Source organism: Nycticebus coucang, chromosome 1 (assembly GCF_027406575.1).
Source record: "Nycticebus coucang isolate mNycCou1 chromosome 1, mNycCou1.pri, whole genome shotgun sequence".
NCBI classification, from domain to species: domain Eukaryota; kingdom Metazoa; phylum Chordata; class Mammalia; order Primates; family Lorisidae; genus Nycticebus; species Nycticebus coucang.
In genome coordinates, this window is record NC_069780.1 from 37,266,581 (window position 1) to 37,281,745 (window position 15,165).

General features: G+C 41.9%; 1 protein-coding gene across 1 annotated transcript in view; it reads left to right on the forward strand.

Annotated features, from left to right (window-relative positions):
- LRIT3 (leucine rich repeat, Ig-like and transmembrane domains 3) overlaps positions 1-9,186 on the forward strand; it is a 29,868-nt gene extending 20,682 nt beyond the window's left edge. Inside the window, exons 3-5 of the mRNA XM_053595068.1 lie at positions 451-756; positions 2,022-4,628; positions 8,572-9,186. Of these exons, the coding sequence (XP_053451043.1) occupies positions 451-756; positions 2,022-3,166 (1,451 nt within the window). The 3' untranslated portion in view covers positions 3,167-4,628; positions 8,572-9,186. The remainder of the gene's footprint in view (positions 1-450; positions 757-2,021; positions 4,629-8,571) is intronic.
- The last annotated feature ends 5,979 nt before the right edge of the window (positions 9,187-15,165 follow it).

Genomic DNA, 15,165 nt, shown 5'->3' on the forward strand with positions numbered 1-15,165 from the left:
AAGTAAGTTTACGACTTTGTGTTGGGCCTCATGCATAGCCATCCTGGGCTGCCTGCAGACCACTGGCCATGAGGTGGACACCCCTGAGTTCTATTATCTTGGTCAAATTATTTGGCCCTCTGTGTGTCAGCTTTGTCATCTTCCAAATGGGGATAATAATACATAGTACCGTCACCGTCACAGGATTGTTGGGATTAAATGAGATGACACAGGTAAGCGCCTAGAACAGAGCTTAGATCTTATTAGTTTTGATTATTAATGATGTACATTAAAGGACGGGATATGTTCCATTTGAGTTGCTGGATCTCAGGGCAAAACTGACTCTACTTATGCTCTCAAAGAACTTCTGTTTTTAGGGAAACATTGGAGTCTCTACTTTCCTGGAGGCTGTGATGGAAATTGAAGTCCTCAGAGTAACTTTTATCAACTTTGTCCTACTTTCTGTTTTAGGTCTGCAGGACAACCCTTGGTTCTGTGACTGTCACATTTCCAAAATGATTGAGTTGTCGAAGTTTGCTGACTTTGCTGTAGTGCTTCTTGATCCACTGATGGTCTGTAGTGAGCCCGAGCACCTCGCAGGAATTTCGTTTCAGCGGGCTGAGCTGGAGCAGTGTCAGAAGCCATCTGTGATGACCTCGGCCACCAAAATCATGTCTGCTCTGGGCAGTAATGTCCTGCTGCGGTGCGATGCCACTGGCTTCCCCACCCCGCAGCTCACGTGGACCAGATCCAACAGCTCACCAGTTAATTATACAGGTATTTCTTAATTCAGCCCTATGAAACAAACAGTTTACGAGGGTCTCGTGTTTTTGTGGAATTTGACACTACTCACACAACTCCAAGATTGTTGGGTACGAAGAATTTGAAAGGTACATTTTATTGATTAATATTTTCCTTGGTTTAATTTATCTAACTCCCTAGATAAAATTAGGCAATCTAAACTTAGGTAGACACAAAAGGATGATTGAGTAGATTGCCCTTTTGTTTTGGATATAGCTCACATCAAAATGTATATTGTGTTTTTATAATTTTTTTAAAAGGTATTTTATAAAGTTTTCTCATTTTTGAATAATTATTTAAATAATAATTACATGGAGACCTGTTTATAATTCAAAAAGTATAATTTTTGAACATACTGATTAAAGAGACTTTTCAGCTCCTACTATGACAAAGTCTGTGCTTTGGCCCCAGTTTCAACAGTAATATTGTGACAATTAAAGAGATGTATTATTTTTAAAATTCTTCAAAATTAAATTAAAATTGAGGTTGAAATAATAAAACCTGATGGATTTTTTTAAAGTTCATGACTAATACTCCTATGTATAGATAGTTAATGGCCCACGGTTTAAGATAGGGTGTTGAGTTTTGGGCGACTGGTATGTAATTCTATGCATTATTATTTTTTGGAAAGCTTCTAAAATCAAGACAGAATGGAAATATGTACAGACATTAGTAATTAGGAAAGCAAAATTCTAATTTTTGTAAAAACTATCCATGGTTTACTAGTTTATCTAAGTTAAAAATAAATGATTCAGAATACAAATGCTGACTCTTCTATGCCAGAAAAACATTTGCTGTACCTCTCGTTATGTGGATAGATGTATTTTATTTACAATGAAAAAAATACCTTGAGAAGTATGTAAGTATAGTATTACAATAAGCCTTTTATAGAATTATAGTGAGTTAAAACTGGAATGGTCTTTGAGATCAGTTTGTCTCATTTTCTCTTATTTTATAAATACAGGAACAGAAGCCTAAATATACTAATTGACTTGTCTTAAATCACACACTACTTAACGGACAAAAGTTTACTTAAAAGCCATTCCCCATACAGGCCACTGGCAGGCCTTAGACCTTCATGTAAGCAACTTGCAGAATCATCATGTGTCATCAGAGACTTGCAGAGTGCCATTTCCCATTTCCCTGTGGCCTATGTGAAATGGATGCGTGTAGAATGGATAGTTTCCTTCTCTGCTTGAATTTTTTCTTTTCTCACAGAGTATGCATTTGTTTTCTCCCAGTTATACAGGAATCTCCCAGGGAAGGAGTCAGATGGTCCATAATAAGCTTGACGGGCATTTCTTACAAAGATGCTGGAGATTACAAATGTAAGGCCAAAAATTTGGCTGGGATGTCAGAAGCTGTGGTTGCGGTGACAGTGGTTGGCATTGTCACCACCACCCTATCAACAGACACTTCTGAAAGAAGAACTGGGAATCATCCTGAGCGGGAGGTCCAGCCAGGATCTGGAAGCCTGCCGTCCACACCTAGTTCATCATCCGCCTGGTCCTCTTCCTCTCCTCCTTCCTCCCCGGAGTCTTCCACTTCTCTGTCGAATTCCACGCTGTCTCCTCCCTCCACGCCTTCCTTCTCTTTATCTCCTTTCCTCTCCTCCCTTGTTTCTTCAACCACAACGCGAAGCTCTGGCATTTCAGCAAGTACCACCATGGCCAGCAGGCTGTCGCTCCAGGTCCAACAGGATGGGAAAAGAAATTTAAAGGTGGAGATGAATGGAAGCAAGCTTCCCCCAGCCAGTGCAAGTAAAAAAGAAGGGCTGGCAATGCCTATGGAGACAAATGCCATGGTAGAGAATCTCAGGGTGGTTGGTGAGACTCAAGAGAGCGTGACTTTGATGTGGAACATCATTAATACCACACATAACTCTGCGGTGACTGTGTTGTATTCCAGATATGGTGAGAAGGACCTGCTGCTGTTGAATGCAGACTCTAGCCAGAATCAAGTAACCATAGATGGCTTGGAGCCTGGCAGGCAATACGTGGCCTGTGTCTGCCCAAAAGGAGTGCCTCCCCAGAAAGACCAGTGTATCACCTTTTCTACCAAAAGAGTTGAAGACCATGATTTTCAATGGTCTTTGCTTATTGGGGTAACCAGTACTGCCTGTATTATTGTCTTGCCATTGATTTGTTTCTTGTTGTACAAAGTTTGCAGACTGCAATGTAAGTCAGACTCTTTCTGGGAAGATGATTTGGCAAAAGAGACTTACATTCAATTCGAGACCCTGTCTCCCAGGTCTCAAAGTGTGGGGGAGCTATGGACACGAAGGCACAGGGATGACTCAGAAAAAGTACTGCTCTGTTCTAAGACAAGAGAGGGATCTCAGATGACCTTTAAAAACGAGGGCTCCAGACCAGAGTTTTATTGCTAAGGTTCTGCAGCTCAGGCACATGTGAGCTACAACATTAGAATCTGAAGGTATAATTGACCCTCTGTTTGCGTGGCTTTTGGACAGACTTTCATATCCTATGTGAAAATCACAAATGGAATTCTTTTAAGCATGTTTTAGAAAAACACCCTGAGACTTCTGATAATTTTTGTTGTGTGGAAAAATGCCCATAGAAATAATTTTTAGGGTGGTGCTTAAAAAGTTGATTATAATTAATAGAGAAATGCTTTAGTTCTTAAAAATAAGTTCATGTGAAAATAGTAAGGAAACTGTACATTTTGAAAAGATAGGTTTTTTTGAGCAGTAAGGAAAGATTTGTAAAACCAGCTAAGCCTTGATGTTCATTCTCATTCAAAGTGCTTTATGCCATTTGCTGTGGACATTTGCTGGCATTGCCTAGTGGGTGAGCATGAGATTGTAAAGAATTTTGCATTTACTAAGGTTAAATCCAACCCAGTAAGGGAGATGTGTGTTTCTTGGTACCATTATGCATTACAATACTGAAGAGTTGTGTTCATATTGCACGTAAGAAAAATGTTCCCTTGTCTTTAGAAATATAGGTATTAGAAAAAATAAGTAAAAGAAAGGATTATGACAAATGGACCATTTCTAAGAAATTGTAACTGTTACATTTAAAAACATCTGCTGACGGATTGTGTAGGTTTTTGCATTAATTTTAAAACAATCTCTTCGGCACTCTGATATTTGCTCTTCCTTCCTCCCTTCGACCTTCCCTCCTTCGTCTTCCTCCACCTCACCTTCCTTCCTTTATTTTGTTTTTGTCCTTCTGCTTTATCAGAAGATGTACAGGCAGCCAAAGGACCACACGCTAAGCTGTTTGGTTTTTGCCACGTTCTGTTTTGATTCTCTGGATAAAGAGAAGGCCTTTGAAATTGCGGACTACCCTTTGAGGTATTTTTTTAGATCTCAAAAGGATATTTTAGGATTTTGAAAGAGGAGCATCCATGGATTCATTTGGCCAAATTTTTCTAGGTTAAAAACATAAGAGAAATTGAATTGAAGTGAATCACATGAATTGGAAAGAAGCTCTATAAATAAAATTTGGGTTTCTTACAAAGATTTCTGTGGCTGTAGTATACAATGAGGGAACATTGCCAGAAGAAACTGCTAGACAGGAGTCGGTGTCTGGGACTTATTTAGAGGACAATCTAACTGAAGATTAATGGTAGCCATCAGGCCCACTCCAGCATCTGGCAGGGCTGATGCTACATGTCACTGGCGGTCTGATGCCACCTTGCCTGGGGATTCTAACTGTGGCCCAGGGATTTTCCAGAGACAAGGCTACCCCAGCACACACGCAGCTTTCATAAACCTGGGGACAAGAATAGCTTACACAACCTTTATGAAAGAAACACCTGGTAACTCACCCAGACTGAATATAAAATAATAGCAAATAAAGGGGAAGGACCCCCCCCCAAATGCAGTCTCTAGATGGAGACCCTCCTGGTCACTCAGTCCTCTGTCCCCTGCTGCTGGCCTGCTCCCGCTCCCCATCTTGTAAAAGCACTGCCAGAAGAAACTGCTAGACAGGAGACTGTGTCTGAGACTTATTTGGGGGGACAATCTAGCTGAAGGGAGAAGCCAGCCCTTGGGAAGCTGGTTAACGAGGGCCACCCGAGAGCCCTGGACATGACAACTGCAGTGAGGATAGGATTTGAGTGAGTAATGACATCCATTTCTATGGGAGAATGAGAGAGAGAGAGTGAGTGGGGACTGGCTTTGATCAGGAAAGTGGGTGACAGCCATGGCGCACTCCACAGTGAGCTTTTGTTCTGCAGTTCGGACCTGTTGCTGCCTTCCATGTGCTCTTTGCCTGTGCCTCTGCATGGAGGTTGTCACCAGGCACAACTGTCAAAATCATTCTTAAGACTGCTCAGGCTCCTAGCAGGAGGGTGGTACCGAAGCAGGATGAGGGTAGGGACACTGCTGGCTGGAAGAGCCAACTGCCAGCTGGTGTGTGTCTCCAGCCCCTGTGGTGCAAGAGAAACTCCTCCTTCCAAAAGGTCTTGGCTTCAGGACCAGGAAGGCTCAGGTAAAGCTCATCTGTGGAAAGCTTATCTGTCGTTGTAGTAGCCAACAGAGGAATTAGAAGAGCATCTTCCAGCAGACTCTAGATCAGTGGTTCTCAACCTGTGGGTCCCCTTTGGGGTCACAGGGGTTGCCTAAAACCATCACATACACCCCGTACAAATAAAGGCAAATGAAACTAATTTTATGGTTGGGGGTCACCACAACGTGAGGAACTGTATTAAAGGGTCACAGCATTAGGAAGGTTGAGAACCACTGCTCTAGATTAACCCCTCTGTGAAGTTACCAAATCACCCGAGGATGCTCTTCTGCCGTCTGTGCTCCTCTGCACACTCCCATGGAGACCACTCTGCTTCTCAAATGCTGAGCCACCTCCTATGACGCCTACTAGGTGCCCCTGGGAGCAGCCACGAGCAGCACGCCTAAGTCACGGGAGCTCCCCTCAGACTCGCGCTACTGTGCCTGGCTGATGGGGAGGCCCGTGAGCCTCGGAAAGGACCCCTACTGCTCCTTCCACCTACTGTGACAAGGCACTGCCGGTAACCACAGTTAAGAAAGCATCGGCTGTCTCGGCAACCAGCTTGGATGAGGAAGAAGGCACTCCAAGCCTCCTGGAAGTCTGCAAAGAGGTACAGTTGTCCCCCTTTCTCTGTGGAGACGTCTTCCAAATCCCCTAGGGGATACCTAACGCGCACTGAAGCCCGTATATACTGTGCACACATTTCTCTTTCCTTTTCACAATGCTTACAGTGGGACTTGGGAGCAAAGGGAAAATTTAAAGACAGAATTTATAATTAAAAAACAAGCAAAATGTTGGGCGGCGCCTGTGGCTCAGTCGGTAGGGCGCCGGCCCCATATGCCGAGGGTGGTGGGTTCAAACCCAGCCCCGGCCAAATTGCAACAACAACAAAAAAAATAGCCGGGCGTTGTGGCGGGCCCCTGTAGTCCCAGCTGCTCGGGAGGCTGAGGCAGGAGAATCACTTGAGCCCAGGAGTTGGAGGTTGCTGTGAGCTGTGTGAGGCCACGGCACTCTACCGAGGGCCATAAAGTGAGACTCCGTCTCTACAAAAAAAAAAAAAAAAAACAAGCAAAATGTTAAATATTGGAAAAATTGCGGCCTGGACAAGTAATGAAAAAACATGTTAGGGTGTGTCTGAGTAAACCCTTGTAAAGAGATTAGCTGGGCAGGAAGGCAGCCAGGTGCTGCTCCTCCAGAGGAAGGGGAAAAGTCCTGAAGGCCTTCAGAGAGCTGAGGGCTGTCCCATCCCCCACAGGCCCAGCAGATGGAGGAGAGCAGCATGGTTTAGAGCAGTGGTTCTCAACCTTCCTGATGCTGTGACCCTTTAATACAGTTCCTCATGTTGTGGGGACCCCCAACCATAAAATTATTTTTGTTGCCACTTCATAACTGTAATTTTGCTACCGTTATGAATCATCACGTAAATATATGATATGCAGGATGTATTTTCATGGTTACAAAGGGGTCGCGATCCACAGGTTGAGAACCGCTTGTTTAGAAGCTCTGGCTGAGGTGTCCTACACAGGCTGGCTTCCCAGGGTGCCATGGGACTCTGTTACTTGCATCCCCGCATAATGCACCTCAGTCACCCCAGCTGTGGCTCAAATGGCCCCTGGTATAGCTTGACCCCAAATTCTGAAAGATGCAAGACAAAACCTTGGCACCATCCACATGGTGCTAATTCTGCAAGAGTGCAGGCTTCACCTGGATTCCAAACAATGCATTGAACAGCCTGGGAGCCTAGGAAGGGACTTATTGCAGGGGCAGGGGCACTTCAGAAAACCCCAACCAGGGCAACGCCTAACAGAAATGTGGAGTTGGAGCTGAAGCAGAGATTGTCTGCCAGGGCCTTGCTGGGTGGAGCTGCAGGGATGAGACAGCCTTTCAGGTCCAGAGCTGTACAGAGCTACGAGTGTGCAATGTCCTACCTCTCTGATCCCAGAGAGCTAAAGCATGGGCTTGTTATCACCTTGTCAGAGTCATTGCCCACTGCTCAAGAGGAAGCCAATACACAGAGATAGCAGGGATTATAGCCGAGAAACAGTTTGGTATCATAGTGGGGAGATGGGAGGAAGTTCTGAAATCCATCTCCCCAAGAATTTGGAAGAAAGGATTTTTAAAGATAGTTTAGTGGGTAAAGGGCCAACCAGTTGGGCCTGCTGATTGGCTAGGTTCTGGGAGGAATCATGGGTGCGTAGAAATTGTTTTCTTTGCTGAGTCAGGTGAGGGTCGCAAGACAAGTTGAGTCAGTTCCTTGGTATGGGCCACCGGTCTGGGGTGGGTCAGTTCATCTGTTAGAATGCAGAGCCCAGAAGATATCTCCAAAACTAGCCTTGGGTTTCTGAAGGGTGATGTAATCTATGGGAGCAATGAAGAAAGATAAGAATCTTTATGACTATCAGTTATACAACTCCTGAGTAGTAAGCAATTATAGGAAAGTAAGCAAGAGAACAATGGCATATATATAAAATTTCCCTTATCACAGTTCCCGCATTGTGGCCTTTTATTAATTTTATAAAGGGTGGTTTCAGATTAAGCTCAGCAAAACCATAAAGGTGGGACTGCCTGAGGCATTGGGGGCCTAACCCCACACCAGTGTGCAAAATGGGCCAGACATGGAGTCAAATTTTTCCAGTCTTAAAATTTAATACCTGTCCCACTAGGGTAGATACTGCTTTGGGATGATTACTCCTTTTCTTTTTCCCTACGTCTCCCTCGGGAAATGGGAATGTGTACTCTATGCCTGTCCACTATTGAATCTTGGAAGTAGATAACTTGCTTTGATTTCATAGGCGCTCAGATGAAACCTTGGACTTTGAACTTTTTAGTTGGTGATGGAACAAGTTAAGACTTTGGGGAATATTGACCTGGAATAATTGTGTTTTACATGTAAGAAGAATGTGAGTTTTGGGGCCCTGGGGTGGAATGCTATAGTTTAGGTATGTTCTGTCCCCTCTGAAACTCACGTTGAAATTGGATTGCCATTGTGGTGATAGTGGGAGGAGGGGCATAAAGGGAGGTGGTTGGGTCATGGGGGTGGATCCCTCATGGATAGATTAATGCTGTCTTGCAGGAGTTCTCACTCTTGAGGGACTGAGGACTGGATTAGTTAGTGTGAGAGCTGTTTGTTACGAGTGAGTTTTCTCCTTGTGTTTACTTTCTTTTGCACTGTTTCTGCAACCAGCACCTCTTGGAAATACTCAGAGCCTCAGTTGCGTGTGGCAACCATGCAGGATGGGCAAGACCTGAAACTTTGGCTTGATTGGACCATCCGTAGATTAAGCTTTTGTGTCCACAGCATCACTTCCAGGGCACCCAGTGTCTCCAGACCTCACTGCTCCATTCTGAGTCTTCCTGGTCCTCCTGTCCCATTCTCACCTGCCATTGCTCCGCAGTCAAGCAACTTCAAGCCTGCTGCCACCATTTAGTCCATTTAACTCCATCTTCTTCCCCTGAAGCCGTCTTCCCAGCACCAGCATACCCACTGCCTTTCAATGCTCCAGGTGGCCTGACACTCCACATCCAATTGTTGCTTCTCCAGACCTGTTCACTGATTACTTTGCACTGAGGGTCATTGATAAGAGGGACCACCACAAGGTCTTTTGGGCCATCCACTGAGCAGCCAAAACTTCCGGCTTGCTGAGCATGCCTTCACCAACCTTCTGCCACTCGCTCATGTTTGAAAATCAAGCCTGTCGATTGCCCTCCCCTTACCATTAGTGAGACTGCATGAGATCACAGCTGAACCCTGCTCTCATTAGCTTCCCTAATTGCTCAGATGGATGCTGGACTTAACTATACCTCTCTCTAAAACCTTTCTGTGATGCAGTTTGGTTCCCACCAGATTATTCCAAGGATGCCACTAATTCCTGCCCCTCCCACAGGATGTGCTCGTGGGGCACCTGGACTTGCTTTCTGGGTACTTATCATCTGATGTCCCCGAGGGAGGGTATTCCTATTCTGGTGACTCTTCTTTACCCCTCTCTACAGTCTGAACCACCCCCTTCTTAGATTTCTTGTACCTTGGTATTGCTGGAAATCCCACTAGTGTTCTGGGTTGCCCTGCCTCTGCCTCTTGTCCCTGTCCTGCCTCTCGAGACCATAATATATAGTAGGGGCAGTTGTGGCAGCCATCTTACTAAAGAAATTATTCTCTTTATATTGAAGATTTGGGAATATAGAATAGATTTCTTTTCCTTTTTCTTTTTCTTTTTTTTTTTTTTTTTGAGACAGAGTCTCACTCTTTTGCCCTGGGTAGAGTGCTGTGGTGTCATAGCTCACAGCAATCTCAGTCTCTTGGGCTCTAGAGATCCTCTTGCTTCAGCTTCCCAAGTAGCTGAAACTACAGGTGCCCACCATGCTAGTTTTTTTCCCCTATTTTTAGTAGAGATGGAGATCCTTGCTCTTGTTCAGGCTGGTCTTGAACTCCTCAGCTCAGGTAATCCACCTGCCTCAGGTAATCCACCTGCCAGCATGCTAGGATTATAGGCGTGAGCCACTATGCTTGGCCTTATAGAATAGATTTCTAAAGCTGTGTCAAGAGCCCTGAAATATTCTGAGATGTGAGTTCTAAGAAAATAAAGAAAGATTTTTAAATACAGTGGAACCTCCATCGTTGACTACCTCCCTACATTAACCACCTTCTTAAATTGACCTAATTTTCAGAGACCGGACATGCGTCACATGTACAAATCAGTGTAGTAGACCAGTTTCTTATGTTGACCACCTCCATTTATTGACCACTTTGTTATAGTCCCTCGAGTGGCTACCTTAACAGAGGTTCTCCTGTATTTTGTGTAAGAAAGACATTGGCTTTAATGTACCACAATCTAGAATTGATAATACAAGTAGCTGGAGGATAAAAAATTATTCATTCTAAATGGCTCTTAATTAAAAAAAAAAAACCACATGATTTTAGGTTAGGTATAATCTGCACATTAGAAGACCAGTGTGGATGGATAGCTTGCTCAGAACTCCAGATTTCCCCTTCTTATATAATTGCCTTTCTTTTCCTTTCCAGACTGGTTGTCCTTGGTGCTTCATCATTGAGTGTTCATTGTCTGAGTGCATTGTCTAATGACCTAACAGTTGTTACTTTAGCATTCATTGTTAGGATTTAAAAAAAATCCTTTGCAGGCAATTTTGTGTTTAGCTTCAATTTATGTGAGATCAACTTATTTTAAATTAAAAGTTTATAAAATTGTCATTTGTTTACTCTGAAACAGATGCACTAAAATTCCATTGCCCTGTTTTTAAAAGGCTCGTGTAAACAGACTACTAAAATACTACCATATTAAAAATAACATGACTGCAGGAGAAGGTTACAGACAACTGAGCCAAAGTGGGTATGGAGGGGGGCTCAAGTTGTACAAAGGTAGGTATTTGTCAAGACAGTGTACTTGGACCTTCCTGATGAGATGATTTACTCATTGTCCTCATAATTAAAATCAAGTGAAATATGGACTTAATTTTAAGGAATTTTTTTTTTAATTTTAAGGAAAAGTTAGTTGGTGATGTGGCGAGGGATAGGAACCTCAGAAGATAGTACCTGTGTTTCCCTTAGCTTGGTCCTGGCATGTGGGGTGTGATGCCTGTTATTTATTACTAATAGTAATAGCACTAAAATTCTACTTTCTGAAAATACACACATTTCAGTGTAGTCAGGGTTATCTCTGTGATAGCATTTATCTCGTGTTCTTACAAGTATGTTTCTTGAGCGAGAGAGAAAGATTGACATTAGAGCAAGCAGCACGGAATGCCACATTATCAATAGCCTATGTATTGGTGTCCCCAGAAGCATGGTGGAGAGCAAGCCTACCTGAAATACAGCCAATGTGAGTGGCAACGAAAAATGATCACAGTGTTTTACTTTCAGGAAGAATATATTTGAGTTTTGTAAAAGTTGTGGTACTCAGTAACAGTGTCACTTGTGAGGTTATGATCATGATATGCTATGACATGAAAAATGTTAAAGCACAAAGGTCTTCCCAAGGACAGAAAAGGGAACCCTGAATAGAGTTAGGCAAGGGACCTGGACTTCGGAAAATGTTACCAAAAAATTTTTTTTCAAAAAATATTTTGACCTGTGGAAATGAGATTATAGCTTAATAAAGAAAGATTTTTAAATATCGTGAAGTAAATCAAATAAAATGAAAGAGATCTTAGGAAATTAAATAGTTGTTTAGCAATCTCAAATTTCAAATGATATGTATACACAAGAAATAAACAGAAAGAGTAACCAAGGATGAGTATAGAAATGTAGCAAATCTTTATAAATGTAGCAAATCTTTTATAAATTTTTATAAAAATGTTATGAGGTAAGACCCAAATGAATGAATGGGCGGGGGGGGGGAGAGGCAGGGGGCAGAGGGAAATGAAAGGCTTTTGTAAGGCTTTTTTTTAGTCAAAAACAACAAGGAAGGGAGAGTGACAACTGCAAGATGGTGAATAGGAGGTCCTAGGCTTCCTGTCCCCAACAGAAAGTCAACTAACAATTATTCCACAGAAAAGAACACCTTTGTGAAAACCCCACAACTTGAGAATGAGCCTGATGCCAGTGTGGACCACAGAATTGACTAAAAACCACATTAGAAGGGTACGAGGAATAACCTTCTTTTCTTTTCTTTCTTTCTTTTTTTTTTTTTTTATTGTTGGGGATTCATTGAGGGTACAATAAGCCAGGTTACACTGATTGCAATTATTAGGTAAAGTCCCTCTTGCAATCATGTCTTGCCCCCATAAAGTGTGACACACACCAAGGCCCCACCCCCCTCCCTCCATCCAAGAATAACCTTCTTTTCACTAACACTTTGCCCCTGCCTGTCTCCCAAAGGTCACACAAATAGGGTTACTTTGCACATATGGTTTTTGCTCAGAAAAAGAACCAGATATGAACATCCAGCTTCCCTTACATACTGAGATACACCCCCAGAAGCCCACTCTAGTCTTGCCTCATGGGGCACTTGGGACCAATGGCATGGCTAGACTGCCTGGGGTCAGGTAGAAACAAAGACAGGAGGTAGATCTCACAGTGACCTTGGTGGTAGCTCTGTGCTCCTGCCAAGTATGGTATCTGATCAGAGATACCAGGCAACAGCATAGCCCACCTGCAGACCCACGCTGGTATGTTCAGAAGAATTATGGGAGGTTCAACCTGGATTGCATCTCCAGATGTCCAGAATCCATGCATAGCCTCAGAGCCCCCTCCAAGTCTCTGCGCAGTTAGAGAGATACCCACTACAGTGCATTTCTGCAGAGCACCAGGGCTATACATTCCTGACATGGGAGGCCAAAAAGTGGTTTGGCCCAGTCCAGAGCCCACTCCAAGGCCCTATTCAGGCAGGGAGGCAAGCCTCAACTGTACACTTCTGTGGCATGTAATCTCTGGTTCCATTTGTCCCAAGCAGTGTTTCTATCTAACATCAAACCCAATCTGCAGCCCTGCTCAATAGTTAGGTTCTTAGGAGATGCACACATATCATTAAGGACTAAAAGAGCAGGGTTTATTATGACGTATGCAACCTATTTTCCAACATCTATTTGTAGAGAGTGAGAGATTGATATTGCAAATATGGCAAAATATTAACAACTGGATTAAGAATATTCGAGAGTTGACTTGCAAATTTTCTGTGAGTTTGAAATAATTTTAAAGTTAAAAAAACCACAAGATAGTAAATCAAAGACTAAAATAAAGATAGGAAATAAAAATCTCACTTAAGAGCCATCTCTGAATTGTAGGTAGATAATGTGATAAAACTATTTCTGTTCAGGGTGGCAGTGCTTATAATCATAATCATTTCCCCATGTTTAACATGTGCTAGAAAAAACACCAGCACCTTGATGAACGTGAGTGATTAGATCATGTTCCTTCGCTTGTTAAAGGAAAACTAACATTGAAGAAATAATTAAAAATTGAAAAATTGAAGATTGATTTAAATATTAATGCAATTAAGGTTACATCTTCAGTTAGCTCAATGGTGTGCATGTATTATTAGAATATGACTACTTTAGAGAAGCATTTTTGGTATTTGCTTAAATATGATCTGTGTCACTTTATAGCTAAAGTCTAAACACAACAGCTGATTCTCTTTCTTCTGGACAAATGGAGCCTTTAGCCTTGGGAAATACGAACTCAACATTTATTGAATTCTCTTTTCCTTGGAACTCACTTCATCCCTCCTCCCCACACACTTCTGCCAATCCTGATATCCTTTTACACTCAGCGGAATCTCATTTCACTTTAACAATATGCACATTCATAAAATTGAACACCTAGGGTTTTCATTTTCAAAGCATTGCTCAGGGGGTGTGCCCCAGCTTCTCGGCTGCTTTAAATAAGATGCATGTGTCTGTGTGTGCCTGCAAGACTGTCTGCTCCTTGATAAGCTGGCCCTGCTGTCCTCTCCTGGAGTTCAAATAGATTTCTTGATATATGGCTACAAGTTTATTGACTGTGGGCATGTTTTAGAAACCAAACTTTCAGAAGGAACTAGCAAGGCCTGTCAGTTGCCCAAACAACATATGGTTGCTTAATAATATGTGTTACCACAAAGACCAAAGAAACTCTCCAAAGAAAATTCTTTCAAAGAATATAGTTTATGGCCTTGATATTCACTGATATTCTTAATGAGTCTGAGATAAATTATTACCTTTTTTTTTATTTGATGGCAGAGAAAAATCCTTATGAAGGATAACAGAAAACTAACATGGATCAGTTATTTACTGAGAGAATCAAGGCCTCATTACAGTCAGTATAGATTGTTTTTCTTGATTTGTTTATTCATGCATCACTTATTCACTGGGCATATATTTCATGTACTTACATATAGTTAATGGAGGCTGATAAAGAAAGTAAAATAATGTTGGGTTCCTTTTAAGCCAATAACATACAAATGGTTTGGGTGATAATATAAAAATTAATAATCATTTACATTTTATATGGTTAATTCACAATTGTACACAGAGAAGGAACATAGAGAAGACACTCAAATAAGCATTTATTTGATTTAATCCCATAATATTAAATAAAATTTTTATCAAGGCTCAGCCTTTGAGCTTGTAGGCCCCAAAGTGAGGCTGGTGCAATGCCTACTGTCTTCGAAAGGGGCCCACGTATTTTTGGGAGTGCTCAAGAATAGGCATGTGGGCTACAGTGTCGCAGAGGGGAAGGATTTTATTTGTTTTTCCAAAATGAAAACAGCTTTATTTTGTTTGACAGTTGTAAAATTATGCATAGATTTTTTCAAGCAATTTTGAAATGCATATAGTCAAAATTAAGTCCTTACTTGTTCTAACTGCCAATCCCCCAAATGTAACAACATCAAAAATTTGTATATACCTTTCCAGACTTTTAAATTTAAACTTTTTTTACATTAAATGAGATGAAATTATACATATTACTCTGAAGCCAGCCTTTTAAAACCAGCAATATAGTAAGGGCATCATCCCATGACTACAGACAGAGATTAACCTCATCCCTCCCCAATTTTCTCAAATAAAGAGGAACCACATTAATCCAGCCAGATTTCTATTGATGAATAATGAAGTTGCTTCCATATTTTTGATATTATAAAGAATGTTCCAGTGAATATCCTAACTTATACATCTTTGTTCACATGTCCAGTTGTTTTCTCAGTATAAATTCCCAGAAATAGGATTGTTGAGTCAAAGTGTATATAGATTCATAATATGTTTTTGCAAACTGCTCTCCCCTAGAAGATCGAGCCCTAATAGAGTACGAGAGTGTCTATTTCCCCACACCGTTAAAACCATGGGCATTGTCAAATCATTGCCAGTCTGATAAGTGGCAAATATTCCTTTATTATTTTAATATGAATTTATTTTTATTGCTGAGATTAAATATCTGTTTGTATATTTGGTTGATTTTTTGTTTTTGTTTGAGACAAGGTCTCAC